General features: G+C 42.4%; 1 protein-coding gene across 2 annotated transcripts in view; it reads left to right on the top strand.

The window, feature by feature from the left end:
- Positions 1-21,116, top strand: part of NXPE3 (neurexophilin and PC-esterase domain family member 3) — a 73,455-nt gene extending 52,339 nt beyond the window's left edge. The window contains exons 1-12 of one of the 2 annotated variants that reach the window (XM_074973068.1): positions 11,071-11,311; positions 13,589-13,728; positions 14,806-14,842; positions 14,964-15,067; positions 15,178-15,932; positions 16,303-16,408; positions 16,722-16,868; positions 17,244-17,307; positions 17,960-18,129; positions 18,848-18,958; positions 19,082-19,249; positions 19,652-21,116. In XM_074973068.1, the coding sequence (XP_074829169.1) occupies positions 11,071-11,311; positions 13,589-13,728; positions 14,806-14,842; positions 14,964-15,067; positions 15,178-15,932; positions 16,303-16,408; positions 16,722-16,868; positions 17,244-17,307; positions 17,960-18,129; positions 18,848-18,958; positions 19,082-19,249; positions 19,652-19,705 (2,097 nt within the window). In that variant the 3' untranslated portion in view covers positions 19,706-21,116. Of the gene's footprint in view, positions 1-11,070; positions 11,312-13,588; positions 13,729-14,805; positions 14,843-14,963; positions 15,068-15,177; positions 15,933-16,302; positions 16,409-16,721; positions 16,869-17,243; positions 17,308-17,959; positions 18,130-18,847; positions 18,959-19,081; positions 19,250-19,651 lie in introns of those variants that run through there. The other variant, XM_074973100.1, reaches the window with a different exon arrangement.
- The last annotated feature ends 351 nt before the right edge of the window (positions 21,117-21,467 follow it).

The following is a 21,467-nucleotide window of genomic DNA, read 5'->3' as shown; positions in this document are numbered from 1 at the left end:
CAAATATTAGGTCTCTGTTACTTTCTCATAGAAAAAGACATGTAAAATAGGCACATAGATTAGCTATGCACCTCTCACTCCTGATAAGTTTGTAACTTCTATTTGAAATGTGGTCATGTGTCTCTGTTTCGGTGCCTCCTATCCTACTGAGTTCCTACCATGTCTCCATAGACAGCTGCAGTTCCTCTAATTGTGGTGGACTCCTAGGTAGTGTGGTCTACTGGTCTAGATCTGGGGAGGTATTGGTTTTATCCTCTGTTCTGCCACTGACCTACTGTATGTCCCTGGTCAAGTTGCATCACTTCTCTGTAAGTGTTTTCCCTCTGACTCTTTTGCCTATCATACCTACTTAGATTGTATACTCTTATGGAAGGGTGTTCTGGGTGCTGCACTATCTCACTTGTACGTTACAAATGATTATTTAATTCCCTAGATGGCTTGAGGGGTGTGGGAAAAAAATCCCCGTTCCTAGAAACCTTTCACAGCAGAGGTAAGATTTATGATGACTGTTGTTTTCACAGATCGGGGAAGGTATAGAGTTTTCTGACACAGAATTTGCAGGGGTACTTTATATAATCTCAGGATTTATCCTGGTCTCTCTTCTCTACCTAACCTGGCAATGAGTTGGAGGCAGGTCCGTGGTCGGTGGATGCCCTGCCTCATCTAACAGGAAGTGTTGTCTCTGGAATCAAGGCAGAGATTCCTCTCACTGACAAGAGACGCTGTGTGCAGCAGAGCTCCACCATTAGGACACATCACCAAGCGAGGCAGGCATTCTAGATGTATTAATTTGGTTCAGAAAAGGCACAAGCACGTGAGCGCTTTCACACGAAGTTGTGAAACAGATACTAAAATATGTCGGCGGGAACCAGGGCTAGTGGTAATAACAGATGTCTGGGGGCCAGCAGATCTGAGTGCTCTTCCTTCTTCTGCCACAGACTCCTTATCTGTGAATTTGGACAAGTCTGCCATGCTCTATGCTGCAGCTGTCCCCACGTACAAAGAGAACTTACGTACATCATAGGTGTATTGAGAGGCCTATTGTAATTAATGTTTCGAAAGTGCCTCAAGATCCTCCCTGGAAAGGTACTGTAGGAGTGAAAAGGATTATAATTTGGGCAGGGATGCATTTTTCTGTGATTTATACAGGCCTGAGCCTACCATCACCACCATTTAGGTAATAAATAATAAAATACTAGAACCTTCTTGAAACAAATAGCTCCTATTTCAAAGAAAAATGTTTGAGTGCGTCAAGATTATCTGTTGAGCGTTTTCCAGTGATAGAATATCTCTGAGAACAGCAAAACAGAACCCACACAGCACTTCCTGGCTGCTGGGGGGGGAGGTTTCCAAATGATCACCTTCAGGAGGGAAGGTAATCTCGAACATCTTTCAGCTTGTTCAGACAGGCGGGGGCGGAGGTTACTGCTATGTTCTTCACATCCACATTCCAGTGCAATAGGCGGCAATGATACCAAATGCACAGGGAGGGGCTATGGGAAGGTTGTTCAGTGCATTTACTTTTTTGGTGCTGGCAACCAGCATTGATATTCATCATAAGCATGCTTGGGCGATGTTAATGATGGGTGCTTAAAGCAGTGGATGCTACCTCTTTGATGTTTAAGATTCCGGTGCCACTGGCCTGCTTGCTGTGATTGATAGGTGTAGCGAGTCCTGGCATATATCACCAGGGGAAGGATAGAGTGTCTGCTTGTGTCTGCGATTTTGTAGATTGATCCAATCTGCTCTTAGGATACTCCGGAGACCAACAGTGTGGTGAAGATCACAGTTATGTCTTTTGGTGGGTGATATTTTACATTTGATTAAAATCGTTATGGGTAATGAAGGGGACCTAGCTTTTCATTCTCTAGAACTTTAGCGGGTTGCTCACCATGCAAAACCTTCATTTGCTGCGAATTACAAGTCTCAGTTAAACCCAAACCGCCCTATTGAAGCCAGTGGGATGGATAGGAGGAGCAGAAGGTAGGCTGTGACCCACTGGGGCAGATTCATCCCTGGTGTAATTTCTCTGCAGTCAAAGGAATGACCATGGGTATGCATTTGGCCAATGTGTCTCACGGCTGTACAGCTTTGTTAATGTGTACAGAGCAGTATGTGGTGCCTATGTAAGCGTTTAGTAGTAGTGTTGCCAAAAGGCAGGTGACTATGCAGTAGTACTGTAACACGTTTGCAACAGAGACGCAAATGTCTTGTAAGAAAAGGAAAGAAAGGTAAAACATTTCTTGATTACCTGTGGGATAGCATCCAGCCTTTAAAAAAACCAAATTAAGTGCTGCAGAAGCAACATTAAAAACAAAGCGTGGTCTACGGAGCTGACTTTAATTTGCACCAGGACAGAAATCCTGCCTGCTCTCTGAGTTGCAACGTTTTGAATTGACCTTTTTAAATAATATTTCCCAGTGAAGTGTAATCTGACCCTGCAACAACAATAAACAATGACCTAGGCCCTGCTGTGTAGCCTCTCAATCCTCTTCAGCACCAACATGCCAGTCCGGGTTTTCCAGCATGCCCTTCAGACAGGGGAATGTCCCTGAGACGCTCTCTCTGCTTGGGAATTTCCACAGTGCCGAAAAAGTCCAAGTAGCCACGCTCGTCCCTCTCCACCCCAACTTCCTCTCGCATGTCACAGCATTCTCCCATCTCCCGCCTCCTGTTAACCATTGCAAAAGATAACTGGGGTCTGAATCACGGCAACAAAAAGACCCTCGTCGGTTACACCAGATCTGTATGTAAATAGAGTCAGGTCTCTTCTCTTTTGGTTACAGGGTCAGCGTGAGTAGGGCTTGTGTGTGTCTGGAGGGGGGGACTTTCCTTGCTGCTGCTGCTGCTGCTTCTCAGTTCCTCATTATTACATCTCGGAGGAAACTGCTCTATCCTTTTCTCTCTATCACAGATAATTATTGAGGATCGGTTACCAGTGGGGAACAAAGTAATTGCTTATTTTGTATATATCTAAATCGCTCTACAGACATGAAGGTACAATATAATTTTATTCTTTACTTTTATAATTTAAAAATCGTAATAGTAAGCGTATAACTGTATTTTTCTCCCTTTGGACAGCCTTGGAAATTGCTTGTGCTATCATTGTCCAGTTATTTCTGTAGTGGAATACCAGGTATATTAAAATGTTTGATTTTGGCTAATGTTAACAGATGACAATCAGGAGTGAAGGAGCTTAAGTGAAGAGTGGGATTTTAAAGAGCACCGAAGTAATTTAGGAGCACAATCCCATTGATTTTCACTGAGACTTGTGTTCCTAAAATACTTAGGTGCTTTTGAAAATCCTACCTGAAAGCCCCTTTGGTAACTATCAGGGCTTGTGTGAAAATGGATGATGGAAGAAGCAGAGAAGCTTAGAAGCTTAGAGTATTAGTTGAGGCATCTGTTTTAGGAAGCAGGTGTTTCTAGTAGCTTTGGCTACACTACAATTTATTTTCATTTGTGATTTATCAATGAACTGCGGGAGGACAGAGTGGAAGCAACACAGCTGCAATCTAAAGTGAGTAGCAAGTCATAATACGTAATACAGAATGTAGACAAATACACATAAAGAAGGGAAATAAATATTTTTTTATCATGAATGGAAATTTATTATGGGACTGAAACAACGTTTATTGGCCAGTAGGAGCTTCTCTGACTTATCACTTAATGAAAATTATTGACTCTTACATAGCATCCTATTTCATTGTATCACACATCTTATTAGAAGGTGAGGGAATGTGTGACAGAATTGGGCAAAGTGACTCTTGTAAAGGACAAAACATGGTCTGGATTCTGGAGAGAGCTGAAACCTCTTTGGACGTAGTTCTGCTACCTGGAGTTGTTGTTCGCGGATTGGATACCTTGGTGACAGGCAGAACAGGATATATTCTTCCTGTATGTCACAGCTTACTTGTCATTGTGTGGCAGAGCAAACCAAGCATGATGTCCTGAGGTCTTAGGTTACCATTTCATGAAGCCAAATAACAAAGGGCAAAAGTCACCTAGGAACACTTAAAATTAGGGCATCTTTCTGCTCAAACTGAAACTCGTAAATCAAGACAGACACCCTTTTTCTTTTTGGTTATTAGTTTACCGGTTTTCTTTGCAGAAGGCGTTACATTTTGCTTCATGCTTACAGGAAGTGCACAAAAGGAGGAGTGTTACTCTTGATTCTGTGTTCCTATCAGACCCCCCCGAATTCCTGAGACTAACCTCAGCATATCACTGCTGCGTAAGCAAGTGTAGGTGGTGGAGGTTAAAATTGTGTGTGTCCTGAGCCCCTTTTTAAGGGACTGTAATGAAAAGGGCAATCATAGTGAGCAGGAGATGTGAATCCAACTTTGCCCATGGCCTGGCTCCTGCAAAGCAAAATTCTGCAATCACATCTGCATGACGGATCTGGATTTAGATATTTTGTATTCCCAGCTCAGGCCTGGTCTACACTGCGGGTGGGGGTGCACGAGCTAAGTCGGTCTAAGTTACGCAACTTCAGCTACGAAAATAGCGTAGCTGAAGTCAACGTACTTAGAGCTACTTACCGTGGTGTCTTCACTGCGGTAGGTCGACTGCTGATGCTCCCCTGTCGACTTCGCATACACTTCTCGTTCTGGTGGAGTACTGGAGTTGACGGGAGAGCGCTCAGCGGTCAATTTATCGCGTCTTCACCAGATGCGAGTTTTCTTGTCTATAGGAAGAACAGAATGCTGGAACTGAGAGCTCTTTCCCCCCGCAAGCCAACCCCCCACCCAATGATTTGAGAACAGACTTTTGTTCACCATCAACCTGCGTCATGCAGCTTATTTCCAAGAGTCCTGAAATTGTAAGCTGAATTATATAGGGTTGATATATTGCTGTAATTTGTTGTTATCCATGACTATGACTCCTTTTAAATATATAACACTTGTTCTTTAAGTGTTTTTATTGTTCTCATAAAACAATAGAAGAAGAAGAGGGCAGAGATACTGTTAATATCTTTTGTGAGGCCCTACCTACGAAGTTGACTATCATAACTGTACATATGGGTCAAATTGTGCCCTCAGATAGACTGGTGCTGTCCAGTGGATGAGGATTGCACAAATGTAATTGAGGGAAAAATTGGTCCCAAGACATACAGTTTATGCCAGTATTTTGTAACTTTTAACCACACTGTTTGACACTTTCCTTGCTAAGGCAAAATTTTGTCTGTTCACTGGCATTGGTTTAGGTGCTCTGGTATGATAAAATTTCTTGCTTCTTGAATTTCATGCTGACTAATAGATGAAAGATGGCCAACTGAATCTCAGGAGTTCCCTGAATTCAGTAGGCTTTGGATCAGGCCCTTAGAAGAAAGACTTCCTCCTTAAAGAAAAGGAGTACTTGTGGCACCTTAGAGACTAACCAATTTATTTGAGCATAAGCTTTACATCCATTACACCAAAGCAATGCAGTGCATATGGGTTGTGAGACTGGAAACTTAGGGTTCTCACCATATTCCAGTTTGGGTAGCTACTTCTGCCTGTCTAAATTCTCCATGTCATTTCAATTGGATAAAGATTTTTTCCCCTCTTCCAGTCCTAGCCAGTTGAATGGTGATACTGTGCTTTGTTAAACAGCTGCTGCAGCCCACTTCATAAGGTGACTTAATTTCAATGGTGAGTGAAGTGTTTGTGTGTTCCTAAGACAAAATAAGTGGATGTAACAAATTAAAATGTGTGTTCTGGAACACCAAGGCCGTGTTTACAAATCCTAGCCTTAATATTCATTCCAAGTGGAAACCTATGGTAAGAATCAGTGAGCAAAACATTCAGCCACATGTGGTATGTGTCCCACATTAGTGAACAAGATAGCCGTTCCGGGTGATGTGACATTGCCCTTTGTCATGGGGAAATCTGCGTTTTGCTTATTAATTATGTATACATTATGGTGTTTGCTGTGCGTGTTGCTTTAGAGACCAGTCCCTGCCCTGAGGCCCTTACAGTACAAATGAGAGTGGGAACCTAATAAAAAATGATGATCACCTACAGCAGTTTGTATGTGGAGGAGTGCTAACAGCGAATAAGGGGTATGGAGAAATTGCATATGGGAAAGCATTACTTACAAAGAATTCAGATCAGCTGAGAGGCAGTTTCATAATGCATGGGAGGCCTGATGTTTCTCCTCCCTACTGATCTTGGCTCTGTTTTGCCTACAGTCTGAGAGAGGCCAACCTTATTTCATTTTTGCCCTGAGTAGGGGCCTGATCCCACGAGGTGCTGAGCACCCTCAGCTCCCAATGAAGAAAAAAGGGGTATTAAGGTCATTCTGTACCTAACAGGTTCGGATCCTAAAATATTTACTGTGTATGAGCGCTCCCAGTTTTCCTTTTAACACGAAGAATTATGTATGAGCATACAACACACACAAACACAATCTCTAGTCAATGTAGTTCTAGGCTGACACCCCCGAAAACCACCATCCACAAAAAAGGAATCAGAACAACTATAATGAAGTCAGAAGCAATACAAGGTTCCCCACGCTGGATTTTAGAAGCAAAAGGTGTCACATCCCATTTCCAATCCACTGAGCTGTTCAGTCTCCTTGTTCAAACTTAAAGCCAACTTATCTACTGCTTCTGAGCAGTCTCTGAAGAGAAAATAATCATTATGCTTTAGCCTCCAAATGCTGTGATGCTGTTCAAAAGACAAGTACAATGTTACGTTGGACTATATTTTGGAGTGCTATTTAGAAATCCTTCCAGCACACAAGGGTGTGGCAGCTGTATTTGTATAAATTGACCCAAGAGCTTGCTGTGCCAGGCTAAATATACTTATTCTAGTGTAAAGAGCATTGACATCAGGAGCCTTAGTACAGCAAATATTTGCCTAGATAATGGAATACGTTTGTCAATTGTAACATTTGTTTCACTTTAGACAACTTAGGCAATGTTCTGGTGATCCCATCCCAGAAATATGTTGATAAAGGAATCTTATCACTAACAGTTCATAGTTTACTGGTGTATATGAATCTAAAATTTATAAGCTCTTGGGAGGTAAAGCACAGGGCATGATGGCCAGGAGGGACAGGGCAAAGGTTCCTCGATTCTTTTTTGTGTGCCTCTTGGATTCTGGGGTCTGGGGCAGTTTCCAGTGTGAGTTAGAGCAACCCCAGACACTGCTCTAATTTACAGGAGTCTTGAGCAGCCACTTACATGCTGCTCTGCAGCCCAGAGCAAAGAGGACTTCTCCAGCCATTCCGCCATGAACCCCTACCATAAGCTCCTGTACTTCTCCATGCTGCAGGCAGCATAGGCCCATATACATCAGTGCTATGCCATTCCTTGCAGAGGATATTCCGCCAATGGTGGTTGTGGCCTCTTTACATTCCCTTTCTGGGAGCAGGGGCCAGATTCTGGCTCTACATTGTTGCTCTGTAGTGTTTCAAATGTTTCTGAATCTGTGTTATGAAGAGTAAAATAGTGCTGGTTCAAAAAGCTGGCTGGCAAAATCATGTCTCTTAAACTGAATTCATACTGTCATTATTAAAGAGTACTGTGGTGCTGAGACATGTAACTATGATTAAGCTAACTGGTTAATTGTTACATGTCTAAGTAGTTTCAGTGATCAGGAACATCTAGTCAAGGTAAAACCAGATTGATATATCTTATGTCCACCAATATTTGACCAGTATAAGACAGCAGTTTAAAGTGAGAGAGGGGAGAAGAGTTATATTTTTTTAAATGGGATAATAATGCACTTCTTAATTTTGTAGGGTGCCCAAATATTATAGAAGTAAGTGTAGGTATTTACTAGTGAATTTGTTTATTAAAGCAATGTTTCAGCAAAATGTTTGTTTCCAAATTTGGCCACTAGTTGGCATTAATGGTACATTGCATAACTGCATGACTTGTTCAGAAAAACAACATTGGCTCTTGCTGTCCTGGGTCAGTGGTATTTTTTTTGACCAGCACTTCATATTGACAGCCTGTTATAACTGATGAGTATATGAGCCCATGTGAGGTTCTATAATGGGGAAGCTATCCACTGCCTGAGAGTTTGTTACACACAGTAACAGAAAATGAAGGTGGTACAAATCTATTTGATTGTATTTGAGCTGGGTCTAATATTCAGACCCTAATTTACACCTGCCCTGTGGAGCTGTGAGTATTGTTGCATTAATGTGCTGTTATGGCCCCACGAGGGGAGGCTGGTAGTGGCATGTGATGAATTATTGAATCCACTGGACTTCTCTGGCATGCTCCTTCTAGTGCCTCTCTCATTTTTGACTGTGCTTTCTCTATGTTGGTCCCTCAGAGGAGTAGATATTCCAGCCTCTTTGTGCCACTATCATGTCCTCTACCCGAGGAGGAATTTCCAATACTGGACATGTTTATTGGGGTCTTCGCCAGTGGAGCCACCAGAGACCCTGCTTGATGTTCAAGACCTTTAGCATTATGGTTTTAATACCTAAATGTGACAACATAACAATCATTTTATGTATGTGGAAGTTACTGGGAAATGACAACACCCTTGTAAGGTTGCTTTGAGCCAGCGAGTGGCTCCTGTGCAATAAATGGGGGTACGTGTTATAGAAGGGGTTTGTATTTACAGAGCTCAGTGGAATTAGAAAGACCTTAGGATGTCACACGGGCTGCAGCAGTGTGCTGATTGGGCCACAAGCGGCCCATGGGCTGTAGGTTGAGAACCACTTCCCCAAGGTAATATTCAGGGCACTGCTCTTCTCTTCCTATGTGTTTTTATAGCGCTTAGCAAAATGGGGCCATGATTTTGACTGGAACCATTGGGAGCTTCCACAATACAAATAACATAATGAATTTGATTTTGTGTGAAAGGGTTTTTTTTAATTAATCTTGACATTTTAATGAGAATGTTATTGATAATTGCAACATGATCTAATTATTTGGCTTATATACTCTTCACATGTAAACTACTGTGTGTTTGTTAAGAGAAGGGAAACCCGTTTGCAACAATAGTTAAAACACCCACCCACACCTCACTACTAAAGAACTAGGTAACGCTCCAGTACTAAGTACAATATTGAGCTTTTGGTGTAGGGTAGCTATAGATATGTAAAGTTTGATCAGTCTGAGCAGTTTTCAGAAAACTATCTTAGTGAGTCATTTATCAAAGAGCAAGTGTGAAACGAGTAGTTTGGGATGAAAGGATCTCACATGCTGTTGTAGTAAAGTTACGTCTATGCTATGGGGACTATAGTGGCATAGCTGCGGTGCTGTAGATGCAGCCTGTGGAAACAGGGCTTTTCCATTGCTGTAGGAACACTACCTCCCTGAGCTATGGTAACTAGGTCAAGCAAAGCATTCTTCCATTGAACAAGCTATGTCTACACTGGGAGTTAGATTGACATAGCTACAGCCTTCAAGTGTGTGGATTTTTCACACCTCTAAGCACAATAGCTATGTTGACCTAAAGTTTAAGTGTTGACCAGGCCTAAGAAATAGTGACAATAGCTACTTGCCATCAGTACAGCATTATTGAGTGTGCTGTTGAATTGTACATGGTTCAGGAAGGGAGAAAAATCATTTTACTGCATCTATAAAATCTATGACCTGCTTTTGCAAACCCAAGACCTACTGCAGTCAACAAGAATGCTCACACATGATAAGACGGCTCGTGGAAATATGTGAATTTTAAGCTTTAATTGACTACTGTGTTTCTGACAGTGGCGTGAAAAGTTTGCATGGTAGCTGTTCTTGTTTCCTAGTTTACAATGCACATTTTTCTACAGGTTTCAGAGTAACAGCTGTGTTAGTCTGTATTTGCAAAAAGAAAAGGAGTACTTGTGGCACCTTAGAGACTAACCAATTTATTTGAGCATAAGCTTTCGTGAGCTGCAGCTCACTTCATCGGATGCATACTGCGGAAAGTATAGAAGATCTTTTTATACACACAAAGCATGAAAAAATGGGTGTTTACCACTACAAAAGGTTTTCTCTCCCCCCACCCCTACCCTGCTGGTAATAGCTTATCTAAAGAAGAAAAGGAGTACTTGTGGCGCCTTAGAGACTAACCAATTTATTTGAGCATGAGCTTTCCTGAGCTACAGCTCACTTCATCGCACAAATCCAGGTTTTCTCACCCCCCCCCCCCCCCCACAAACCCACTCTCCTGTTGGTAATAGCTTATCTAAAGTGATCACTCTCCTTACAATGTGTATGATAATTTTGTGCTGGAAATGGCCCACCTTGATTATCATACACATTGTAAGGAGAGTGATCACTTTAGATAAGCTATTACCAGCAGGAGAGTTGGGTGGGGGGAGAGAAAACCTTTTGTAGTGGTAAACACCCATTTTTTCATGCTTTAAAAAGATCTTCTATGCTTTCCACAGTATGCATCCGATGAAGTGAGCTGTAGCTCACGAAAGCTTATGCTCAAATAAATTGGTTAGTCTCTAAGGTGCCACAAGTACTCCTTTTCATTTTTCCACAGCTGGTCAGATTTGAACGTATAGATTATACGTTCAATATAATAGGTCATTGCAAACAACCCTCCTCTTTCACCTGATAGTGAAAAGATAATCGGGGGTAATACACAGTAATTCCTCCTCCTGCCCCAGTTTGTTTATCTATCTTTATGTGGTACCCAGCGCCCTGGCAGCTGGTCAACAGTCAAAGCTCCCCCAAGCCAGTGACTCACGGGGTTGCTGCGGTCCACACGAGAGGGACAGGGCGATCATCACGCCCTCACTGCCTCAGCCCAGCGGCCCGGGTTGTCTCCACCCAGCACGAGAATGTGCCAGCGAGGGACAAACACCGGCTGGAGGAGCGGTGGGGGGGAGCGGGGTGGCGCTGCTTCGGGCTAATGATTCACCCGCCGAAGCTCGGAAACCCGCCAGGCCCCGGAGCCGGCGGGGTGTTGCCCAATCCCGGGCATTTACTGGAACTCCCGCCCTCGGCAGCGCATCACGCCCGGCCCCGGCCAATGGCCTGCCCGCCCGCTGCTGCTGCCCCGCCGCCCGCTCCTCGCCGGGGCGGGGCGGCTATATTAGACCCGCTGCCTCTCCCGCCACCTCCCACTCCTCTCGCTCAGCCCGCCCGGCCTGCGCTGGCAGCTGCTTCCCGCCCCGCGGAATATGATCGTGGACAGCACCCGGGAGACGTCGGCCGACGGCGACTCCGGCTCCATGAGCAGCCCCCTCAACCTGGCCTATTTCTATAGCGCCTCCCCCTACTCCAGCGATGGCAGCTGCTCGCCGGCGCACTCCGCCCCGGGGTCGCCCGGCTCCGACTCGGAGCTGTCCGTCAGCAGCAGCAGCGGCGGCGGCGGCGGCCGGAGGAGGGACTCCCTGGACGGCGCCCGCCAAGCCCTGCAAGGTACGCGCCGCCCGCCGCGCCGCGCCAGGCGGAGAGACCCGCGCTGTCGCAGCCCTCCCCGGGCGGCAGGGGCCGGTGTTTTGGTCTCCTGCGAGCCTGGGCCTTTAGCGCCTAACGCGGGGGCCCCCTCGGCGGCAAAGCGGAGCCTCGGCCTTCACCCCGGCGCTGCGGGGGCGGGCCCGCGATCAGCCGAGCCGGGGGTGCGGCTGGGGTGCTCCCCGCGCTGTGCCGTCCTCTGCTGCCCGCCTCTGCCCCAGAGGTGGCTGCGTGCGAGGGGACTGTGTTGGCCGCACGGCTGTGCTGAGGCAGTGGATCTTCCGAGGGAAAAAGCGCCGCCTCAAAGTAAAGCGGGCTGCTTTAACGCTTGCTTACCTCCCAGGCGTCTTCTGCGGCCTGTTTCATCTTCTGATGGAAGAGGCTCATGCTCCCTTAAAATGCCTTGTGTTTATCTAGCACCTAGATGCCAAAGATGTAGGAAGTTGTGATGGGTATAAGACCATGTGTAACTAGTTGCAAGTGTGGCCTTGTGCTATTGCGGCCTTTTTTCCTTTGCTGCCCCTTAATAATTTTTGACTTGTATATTGAAGTGAGGAGGGGAGGGGTAGGCATAACCACTGTATAAAGCAAGTTGGTTACAACAAGGAGGGATATTTTGAAAAAGAATGGTTAGGAATTCATAACTGAGAATTGAAAATAGGCTAGGAAGAAACTAACCTTCAAATGGGGAAGAAACTGTATTTTGCACTGGATGATTCATCCTCTCGTCTAGCGCATCTTTTATAGGTCAAAATCCTGTGAGCTCAGCAGAGCGCCCTCAACAGCCTTTGCTCATTAGGTGGGGAGGGCACTCGGTGTTCATAGTAAGTGCTCAGCACCTTGCAGGATGAGGCCCGAAGGGCCAGACTCTAATACCCTTTACTCATGGTAAGTAGCACCTTACTCCACAAGTAATCCCATTGACTTCAGTGGAATTCTGCTTGTGGAGTAAGGGTATCAAAGCTAGCACTAGGCGCTGTGTGTATTGGGATGTCAGTACAATCTGGAAACAGCCTTTTATGTTCAGTGATTTATTTAAAACAAGTCCTTGAAAATGTTTGCTCCTCCATTTTAATGTAGCACTCTATAACTATTTGATATATTTGCATTATGTCCTTCCTCCCTCCCCAAATAATCTTAAACACCCCCTGCCCCCCCGGTTTGTTTTTTGTCTGGTTGGATTTATTTTCCGTAAGTTTTTTGTTGAAAACACTTTAAACCATATAAGCATGAGCTTAATAATCTTGTTTGTATTGTCTTTTTACAAACAAAAAATCTGTCAGCCTATTTTCCACTTCATACCTCCACTCAAAGGCCCTGCTTCTGGCTAGTCCTCTGGCTAAGGAAAGCTGGGGCTGTTGGACTGTTTGCTGGGATGAGGTGCTTTGAAGACCATAGAGAGACTCCTCCTACTTGACATCAGTGGTCTTTGACTCAAGCCCTTTATTTCCTCTTTCCCAGACAGAAATCCCAGCTCCTGCTGGCCAGGGAAATTTGGAACCTGAACTCTGATCTCCAGTTAAGACTTCAGTGTATATATACATTTTTATATACTAGCCTCTGTACTTTCCTTATCAGATCACATAATTTCCTTTTGCAAGTCGAATGCCTTAGGTCATCATTTCCTGTCTTCCACTTCTGTTTTTGTAGCTTGAAAAGTGATTTAATTTTAAAGAGGATGTGAGACAGAAGAGGTCAGGCAGGGAGTGTGTCAGTTGTATTGTATTTCTAACAAAGCAAGTTTTCTTTCTTAAAGCAGCAGTTTCAGTCACTATGGAGATAACAAACACAAGTAATTCTGAAAATTATTATACAAACCCCTGTAGCATTTTGACATCTAATATTTTTTAAAATGTAATAGTTTGGGGCAGGGGACAGGGGTTTGTTTGTTTTTTTTTGTTGTTCCTGTGTTTGTACAGTACCTATGAGTGGGGTCTTTCTCTGTGACTGGGGCTTCTAGCCACTATGATGCTGATGTGTTATGTTATGTTTCCAGCTTGTTAACCAATAAGAGTTGTTGAGAATAAGACTCAAGAGAAATAAAATTCCAGCAGGTTATATTCTTCCGAAACACTGGCTGGCAAGGTTCTGTGCAATATATTTTCATGTCAAAGGACTGTCTGCATTTTCAGTTGAAAGCAGAGTTTCAAGTTAATTTTTCCACAGTTGTTTCTTGATTTGTCTCCTTGGGTCAGGATTGTGCCAATGCATTAATTTTGTTTTTGTTTTGTGTCTCAACAGCTGAACGCCACATGGGGGGAGGAAAGCAGCACAGAGGACCTTTCCAAGGGGTTCGTGTGAAAAATTCAGTGAAGGAGCTCCTATTGCACATTAGAAGCAACAAACAGATGTCCTTAGGCCATGTTGCTGATGAATTCAAGGTAATTCAGTATTTTTGATGGTATGGGTCAAATTCAGCTCGGACGTAAATGAGTTCAGCTCTGAATGAGGAGATGCACCACTTAATAACACTAAAACCAAATTTGGCTCCTTGCTGATGTCCATATGAGCAGAGGTATTTTTCTTTCCCAAAATAGGAGAAGGGAAGAGGTTGTGGTTGGGAGGTAATTGGGAAGAAGCCAGCAGGTGGTTTCACTGTGCTTGCTAAAAGAGACACATTTTGAAAGTCTTTTTTGCTTACTAAACTTTATTTTCCAAATGGAGCGTACATAAACACACACTTATATTTGAAACTATGAAAACTCACTGTGCAGTCTGATAGAATTCTGGAAAGGGTTGAGGGGTGTGGCATTCTGAGAAGGGAACTATTACTCAATTGCTTGTCAGAGCTGATAGCCTGCTCAGTGCTATACAGGACTCAAGAGTGAAGGTGGGTGGGTGGTGTGTTCCCTGAGGAGCCTGCAATCTAATAAACGGAAAACAGAGGAAATGAGACATGTTGGGAAGCCCAGAGAGAGGAGTACCTTAGAAGGGTGTCTTGATTTTGTTTTGTTTTTGTTTTTGTTTCTTGTGGACATCCCATAAGAGTCTTCAGGAGCAATTCTCTTATGGAAAATTGAATTTAAATTATTAAATGAATTGAATTAAATGAATTGAATAGAATTTAATAGGGATGAAGCTGATAGGTTTCCATGGGATTTTCTCTAAGATCCTATGGAATTTAATAAATGTGTAGGTTTTTTGAACCACGCTATCAGATTCTGTAGCCTGGATATAATTGTTACCGTTCTATAAGATGGTTCAAAAATCCTGTAGAAAGGTTATAATTTTCTCTAAAATTTCTGTAGAACTCTTTCGTAAGAGTAGGCTTAAAAACAAAGATATTTTTTTTTCTTCATCCAATCTGATGGAGATTAAAATATGGTCAGGCCATCACCTATTAGGGCTGCTTTAAGGGACAGTTAGTGTTTGCATTTTTTTTTATTATTATTATTTAAAGAGCTGCTTTTAAATTGGTTTTGGCTTTTTTTAAAATAATGTATTTATTTTCTACATAGGCGCAAGCAGGATTGATGAACTACGAACAGTTAACAGGTACAAGTGTTCTTACTTTTGTATGCCTCTGTGCAATACCTGTATAAATATTTTGGAACATTTGTGAAGTAGATTGCAAGAGTAACCTAAAAATGATTGTAAATGCATTTTCTTTGAACAGAGTTGAAGAACATACTCGCTCATAGTGGTAAAAGAGAGGCTCATGAGTCTCTCTCTGATGGACCCAGTTACAAAAGACCAGCTACGTTCCACTCTCACCTCTTGGTACATACTACTATAATATTTAACATTAAATTATTTTTCCACTTGGTTTGTGTAATAGAAACAGTCAGCTAAATAATTCTTCTACATTTTTTGTTTTAATTTTTCTCCAGACACCACCACAAACACCAACCTCTATGGATAACATGGAGGATGCCCATAAAAATGAACCAAAACATAACGGTTCTGACCTGCTTCAAAATATTATAAATATTAAGAATGAGTCGAATCCTGTTTCTCTGAACACAGTGCAGGTCAGCTGGCTGCACACCATATCTAACCATAACTCACCAGGGGACCGATATCAGGATATCCAAGGGGCACAGGCTTTCTCCCCGTCTGAGAAGTACCAAGCCTTCCAAGCCAATAGTCCCCAACAAATGCTGGATCCACCCCAGAATTACCAGTTTTCTTCTTCACAGACTCAGGATTTGCCACAGAAATATACTCGGGATTCATTACTGGAATACAGGCCATTTTCTGGCAATGACCAGTCCCCTGCCTACCAGCAGAATATCTTTGAAAGCCACGAACTGCAGTATTGCCCAACCCAAAGTTTTGAATCTCTCTTGAATGATTCTGAACACTCAGAGAATATACTCCAGCCTCTAGCCCCTGCCCATCAGCAGTCTGATGTCAATGCCCACACTCAGAATTTCAGCCTAGTACCAAATAACAGCTGTAGTATGCTCGATGGACACAATTCATCTCTGACTACTCTGAATGTCTCTCTACAACACCAAGGTATTGTCAGAAACACAACACAACTAGGCAAGTCATTCTTTCAGTGGCAAGTGGAACAGGAAGAAAACAAACTGGCCAGCATCTCTCAAGAGCAGATCCTTGCAAAAGACTCAGATGGGGACACGTGAGTATTGTTTATTTTACCACTGCTAAATTAGAAATGTGTGGATTGTTTATGCTTGATTCCGTGGATTGTTCAGTTGGAATGGGCTTTCATGTATTAGCAGTGGGTGCATATTAAGAATGTGATGGCTGCTCCTATCAAATAAAGGTGGTACAGTAATATTGCTGGTACCCAGTATTACATATGATTTCACTGTTATAGATTCTGGTGTAGATCAGTGCTTACATAAAACGGAAAGCACAAATTTCATGCCATCATTGAATGTGGAATGCTTGCAGCTTGTATACCTTGCACTTGTATTTCTCTAATGGTACGTCCCCCATTTGCACAGTTAAATTGAAACTTTCTGTATTTGTGTCCTTCCCTGCAGGTTCCTTCACATTGCTGTTGCCCAGGGTCGACGGGCTCTTTCCTATGTTCTTGCTAGAAAGATGGCTACTCTGCACATGTTGGATATTAAAGAACACAATGGCCAGGTGAGGTTCTCCATGTCCCAGACTCTTTTTATGTGCTTCCAAATGCTGTACATTTCCAAACCCTAAGCCAAGTGTGGTGGAATGCTTGTTAGTATTCAACCTGAGGTTGAGTCTGCATGCCACCTTGGGCTGTCATCAGTTTAGTGGATTACCCAGAATCAGTAAGATTATGTTCTTGGAGTTTTGTCCCAGTTTCCCGGTGTCCATAAGTATTGCTTTATTAATAGTTTTTGTATTGGGGATATTTTTAGTCCCCATTTCCTGGTAGATAACAGCTGACTAATATGTTAACTTTGTTTCTCAATATATGCAGAGTGCCTTTCAGGTGGCTGTGGCGGCCAATCAGCATCTTATTGTTCAGGACCTGGTTAGCCTGGGGGCCCAAGTGAACACCACAGACTGCTGGGGTAGAACGCCATTGCATGTTTGTGCTGAGAAGGGGCATTCCCAAGTCCTTCAGGTAAGAGTCATAAAGGCTGTGAAGCTTTTCCCTTTGCCTTTCTCCCTATCCCTAATAGCTTTACAGTCTTCTATGACCCTTTCCAGAAGCTTCTGAAAACAGTCCTCTGTGCTGTCAAGCTTTTATAAATATATCCCTTACACTAATGGCCTAAAACCTGCAGCTTGCTCTAAGATGATCTACAGTATATTAGGCCATTACTGTAGAATCCTGTTGTACCTTTATTTTAAAAAAAAGGAGTATTCTCCTTTAATATTATGATCATTACCTTTTTTATTCCCAACACACTATTTATTATAGCTAGTGTCATAAATGCTTTAATTACAATATGTCTTTTGGATTGAACTAATGAGTACTTCATCCCCACTTTTGCAGGCAATCCAGAAGGGAGCCATTGGAAGTACTCAGTATGTGGACCTTGAGGCGACAAACTATGATGGTGAGCAGCTATGAGTTGTTTTGTGTTTTTGTTTTTAATCCAGAGTTGCTGGGTATTGTTGTATTTTGTAGCCGCCCACACACATGCTACACTGGGCAAAAAGCAATACAGCTAGGCATGTCAGATGTTTCTTTCCCAACTGAAAATAATTGCAATTGGCACATCAGCTAGGTTTTCCTAAGCAAGTAGAAACTACATTCGTTTCTATGAAGAACTTACTTTCTTGGATTCTGCACGACTTCCACATTTTGTAGGAGAAGAATTAACTCTGGTGGATAAATGTTTAGAACTGGACAGATGTACGTTTTAATCTAATCACTGGTGTGTCTGAGCATTGAGGAAAGAATAAGGAATACAGAGCAAAGGAATTAACCATCAATTCAGCTGAAAGCTGTTTTTAAATTGAAACTTGCTCTGTTAATATATACTTTACACTAAACTGTTATAAGAGTCTTCTGAAAATCAGTTCTTCTATTACTCACCTGCTGAGAACACGTTACTGTTTAACCCCTGACATTACAAATGTAAAGCAGCACAGGGACATCTGGTGTTAGTCAGAAAAATGGAACCACGGAAGGGAGCCCCCTTTGAAACAAGCCACCTGTCCAGTGGTTCTTTACTGTTTACTCGTTGAATTTTTTTTAATTGTAAGGGTTCACGGCTTTGCACTGTGCAGTGCTGGCCCATAACGCTGTGGTGCACGAACTCCGGAACAGTCAGCCGCCGCACTCTCCTGAAGTCCAGGAGCTTCTCTTGAAAAACAAGAGTCTGGTGGACACCATCAAAGCTCTGATCCAAATGGGAGCCTCTGTTGAAGCAAAAGTAAGAGCAATAATTCCTTAACTGGGGACTGACTGGTCTTGGAGAGAAGTCTCCAAGTGAAAAGAGTCACTTATTATAAATGAAGCAGAGCTAATAAAAAAAAAATGCATCAAAGCACAGTAGGATCTAATTTATGTGATTGGAATAGGAACATTACATTTATTCAGGTCAGACAGTACAAACGATACATATTAGGAGAGGGGAGTTACAGCTTAACTTTTAGATGAACTAATTTTTGCTGTGCTGGTAATTCTGTTTTATGAAAAGGGAAAGTCATTGGAAGCAGCCTGATATATCCATAATAACTAGGTACTAGTTTTGCACCGTTCTTGACATTTTGGATTTGCGTTAAATGCTGATCCTGTATCCAGTTCAAGTGTGTAGTGGGCTAGTTTGTCAGCTGGTGAAAATTTGGCATATCTCCCCTGCCTTCAGTAGAACTTTGCCAGTGTTAACACCAGCTGAGGGTCTGGCCCATTGTGTGTAAAATCAGAATATTTACTTTTAAGAAGAATGAACTCTGCTTTAATTTGGATTAATTTTTAGTGAGTTCATGGAATTACAATACCAGTGGGGTGGGAAAGGCAAGTACTTTTTCCCATGAAAATGTCTTTTATTTCCCTTTGTTTTAAATGTCCATGTATGTTTGTTCTCTCACAGTAGAACCACCAAATGTCCAGCATGTAATACTGAAAGCTTGCTTTTTCTTTTTGGTTAGGATGGTAAAAGTGGTCGCTCGGCTCTGCATTTGGCAGCAGAAGAAGCCAATCTGGAGCTTATTCGTTTCTTTTTGGATCTACCCAACTGCCTCTCTTTCGTTAACGCAAAGGTATGGTGTCTATCTTGAATTCAGCAGTAGAGTAGAATGTTGTTGTATGGTAATGGCATTGTGTGTGACTGTGGTTCATAAACTTTCCTATCCTTAATAGTGTTACTCTCTCGTCCTCACTAGGCTTACAATGGCAACACAGCACTCCATGTGGCTGCCAGCCTGCAGTATCGGGTGAGTCAGTTGGATGCAGTTCGTCTGCTGATGCGAAAGGGAGCTGATCCAAGTGCTAGAAACTTGGAGAATGAGCAACCAGTTCACCTGGTTCCTGATGGCCCTGTAGGAGAACAGGTAAACTCCTCCTAATTCTTTCAATCCTTTTGCTGGCAACTGATACAAATCAATAACTGTTCTTTAGAAGCCCTCCCTCTCTCGAGGTCCTGGATGGGAGACCTAACTATCAACACATTTCTGAGTTGACATTAAGATGAGACCCTCCCTGTCCTCTTTCCTAAGAGAGCAGAATAGTGTGACCATTCTGAATGGGACAATTGACTATTCCAGTAGCCCTTTCCCCACACTGCAATGCTCTTCTAATTGCTACATGCTAAATGTAAAGCTTGAAGCAATTAAAAGTTAAGTTGCTCGGGGAGTCACAAAGCTAGTAGTGTAGATAGTGATCGGCTGATCTTATTCTTAGATCTCAGTATGGGAGGGTGCATATTAATCTTTGTCTCTCTCTCTTTTCTTCAGATACGGCGTATCCTGAAGGGGAAGGCAGTTCAGCAAAGAGCTTCACCATATTAAACTCCATGTGTCTTGGAGTTCAGTACACTCACTGTCAGTTAGGCAGTCCTAATGTATCTGTAAATAGACCATTTGCCCTGTGGAGGCAAATGTGAGTTGTTTCTATGAAACAAAAGTATTTAGTTCACTATCATATAGTGGGTTATGTTAACAATTCAAATTCCTCTGAACAGATGGGAATGTTCCAGACCCAGGTGTCTGAATACCTGGATTTAATAGCTGTGGCAAGCTGACTTATTTTAAACAGTTTTAACTAGTTTTGAGGCAAGGATGATTGTATTGAAGGTTTTCTTTTTGTATTTAGATAGGTATGAGATAAATGGCAACAATGTTAAGTTCTTCTTTAATCACACAAATATTAATTTATGGAGAAAAACTAATATAAATTTTAGAGGCCAACAGAATATTTATATTTCTCAGTAGCTTTTTTCCAGTGTCTTATGCTGTACTGTGTATAAATCAGTAGCATTATCATGCTATTCCATAGTTCTTTGTAATTTGCTTGAAATGAACTAAAAAGAGACAAGTGTTTCAAATGTAGAGCTTTGTATTGTGGATTGCACATTGAATTCTAATATGCTTGTTATAAATAGATGTATTTCATTATGTATGATTGTGGGGGCAAAGAGTACAGTGAAGATGAATTGTCACTGACACTTATTTGTATACATCCATCAAAGTTATTAACAGGAAATGAAATGCCATATCTAAATCACAGAATCCTAGAATATCAGGTTTGGAAGGGACCTCAGGAGGTCATCTAGTCCAACCTCCTTCTCAAATGACTATAAGCTCAATCCTACTCCTAGTGAAATCCGTGGGGACAGTATCAGACCCTGTTTGCATGCACCAGCACAGGACTATCTTTCATCTTGACAGTGGATTATGTGGGAGAAATATTCCTATCTATACAGTGTGTATATTTTCCTCAACATACTTTAATGAATATGGCCCTGACTCAAGCAAGTACTTAAGCACATATGCTTAACTCCCTCCCTACTCAGTGAAATACTTAAATATCAGCTTAAACCCCTCATTGATTTCAATTTAAGTACTTTTGCTATGTGTTTAGCACGAAAGGAGAATACTTTCAACAGTTTAGTCCTATGTTTTTACCTTATAAGCATAGTGGATAGCTTCAGATATAACTTGGCTAACATTGTTTTGTTTTTTAAGAATAATTCTGGCTATTATTGCAAAAGGTTTACAAATGATGCTGTATAGACATGCTCTGTCGGAAAGAATTTCATGTTTCCAAAGTGGTCCAGTGTGTACAATAATCCAGTTCGTTCTTACTCTCTTTGCTCTAACTGTTCTTGCATCACGTGTGATTCTCTTCCATAGCCATGTAACTAACTTGGGATAATCTGATCACATTGTTTGACAAAGTATGTCTTGTAGACAAGTTAATTGGAGAAATCTGGTATCCTCAAATGTAGCTGTGATGCATATCCACTAAATTCTCATGTACAGTTTCAAATAAATCTGTTAATCCAAAAATGTTAGGTTGTGGTGTATTTGTTACAAATTTCGTTTTGATGAAATTTGAGACTTCTTCCTGGTACGCTCTATTGTTACTGCTGGAATCTGGGAGAGCTACTTAAGGAGGGCTACCATTTAGCAGGTTGTTTGAACACAATACTGCAAGCGTTACTCATGTGACCAATCCTTCCTCACATGCAAAGAGCCCTCTCTTCTTCTACATTTATACTCCATGAAGCTTTGGCACCATAGCCAACCTCCTATCTCCTTCCCTGGACCT

The sequence above is a fragment of the Natator depressus genome, chromosome 1 (assembly GCF_965152275.1).
Source record: "Natator depressus isolate rNatDep1 chromosome 1, rNatDep2.hap1, whole genome shotgun sequence".
Lineage (NCBI taxonomy): Eukaryota > Metazoa > Chordata > Testudines > Cheloniidae > Natator > Natator depressus.
The sequence above is the reverse complement of the archived record's forward strand: the minus strand, read 5'-3'. Positions and strand labels throughout refer to the sequence as shown.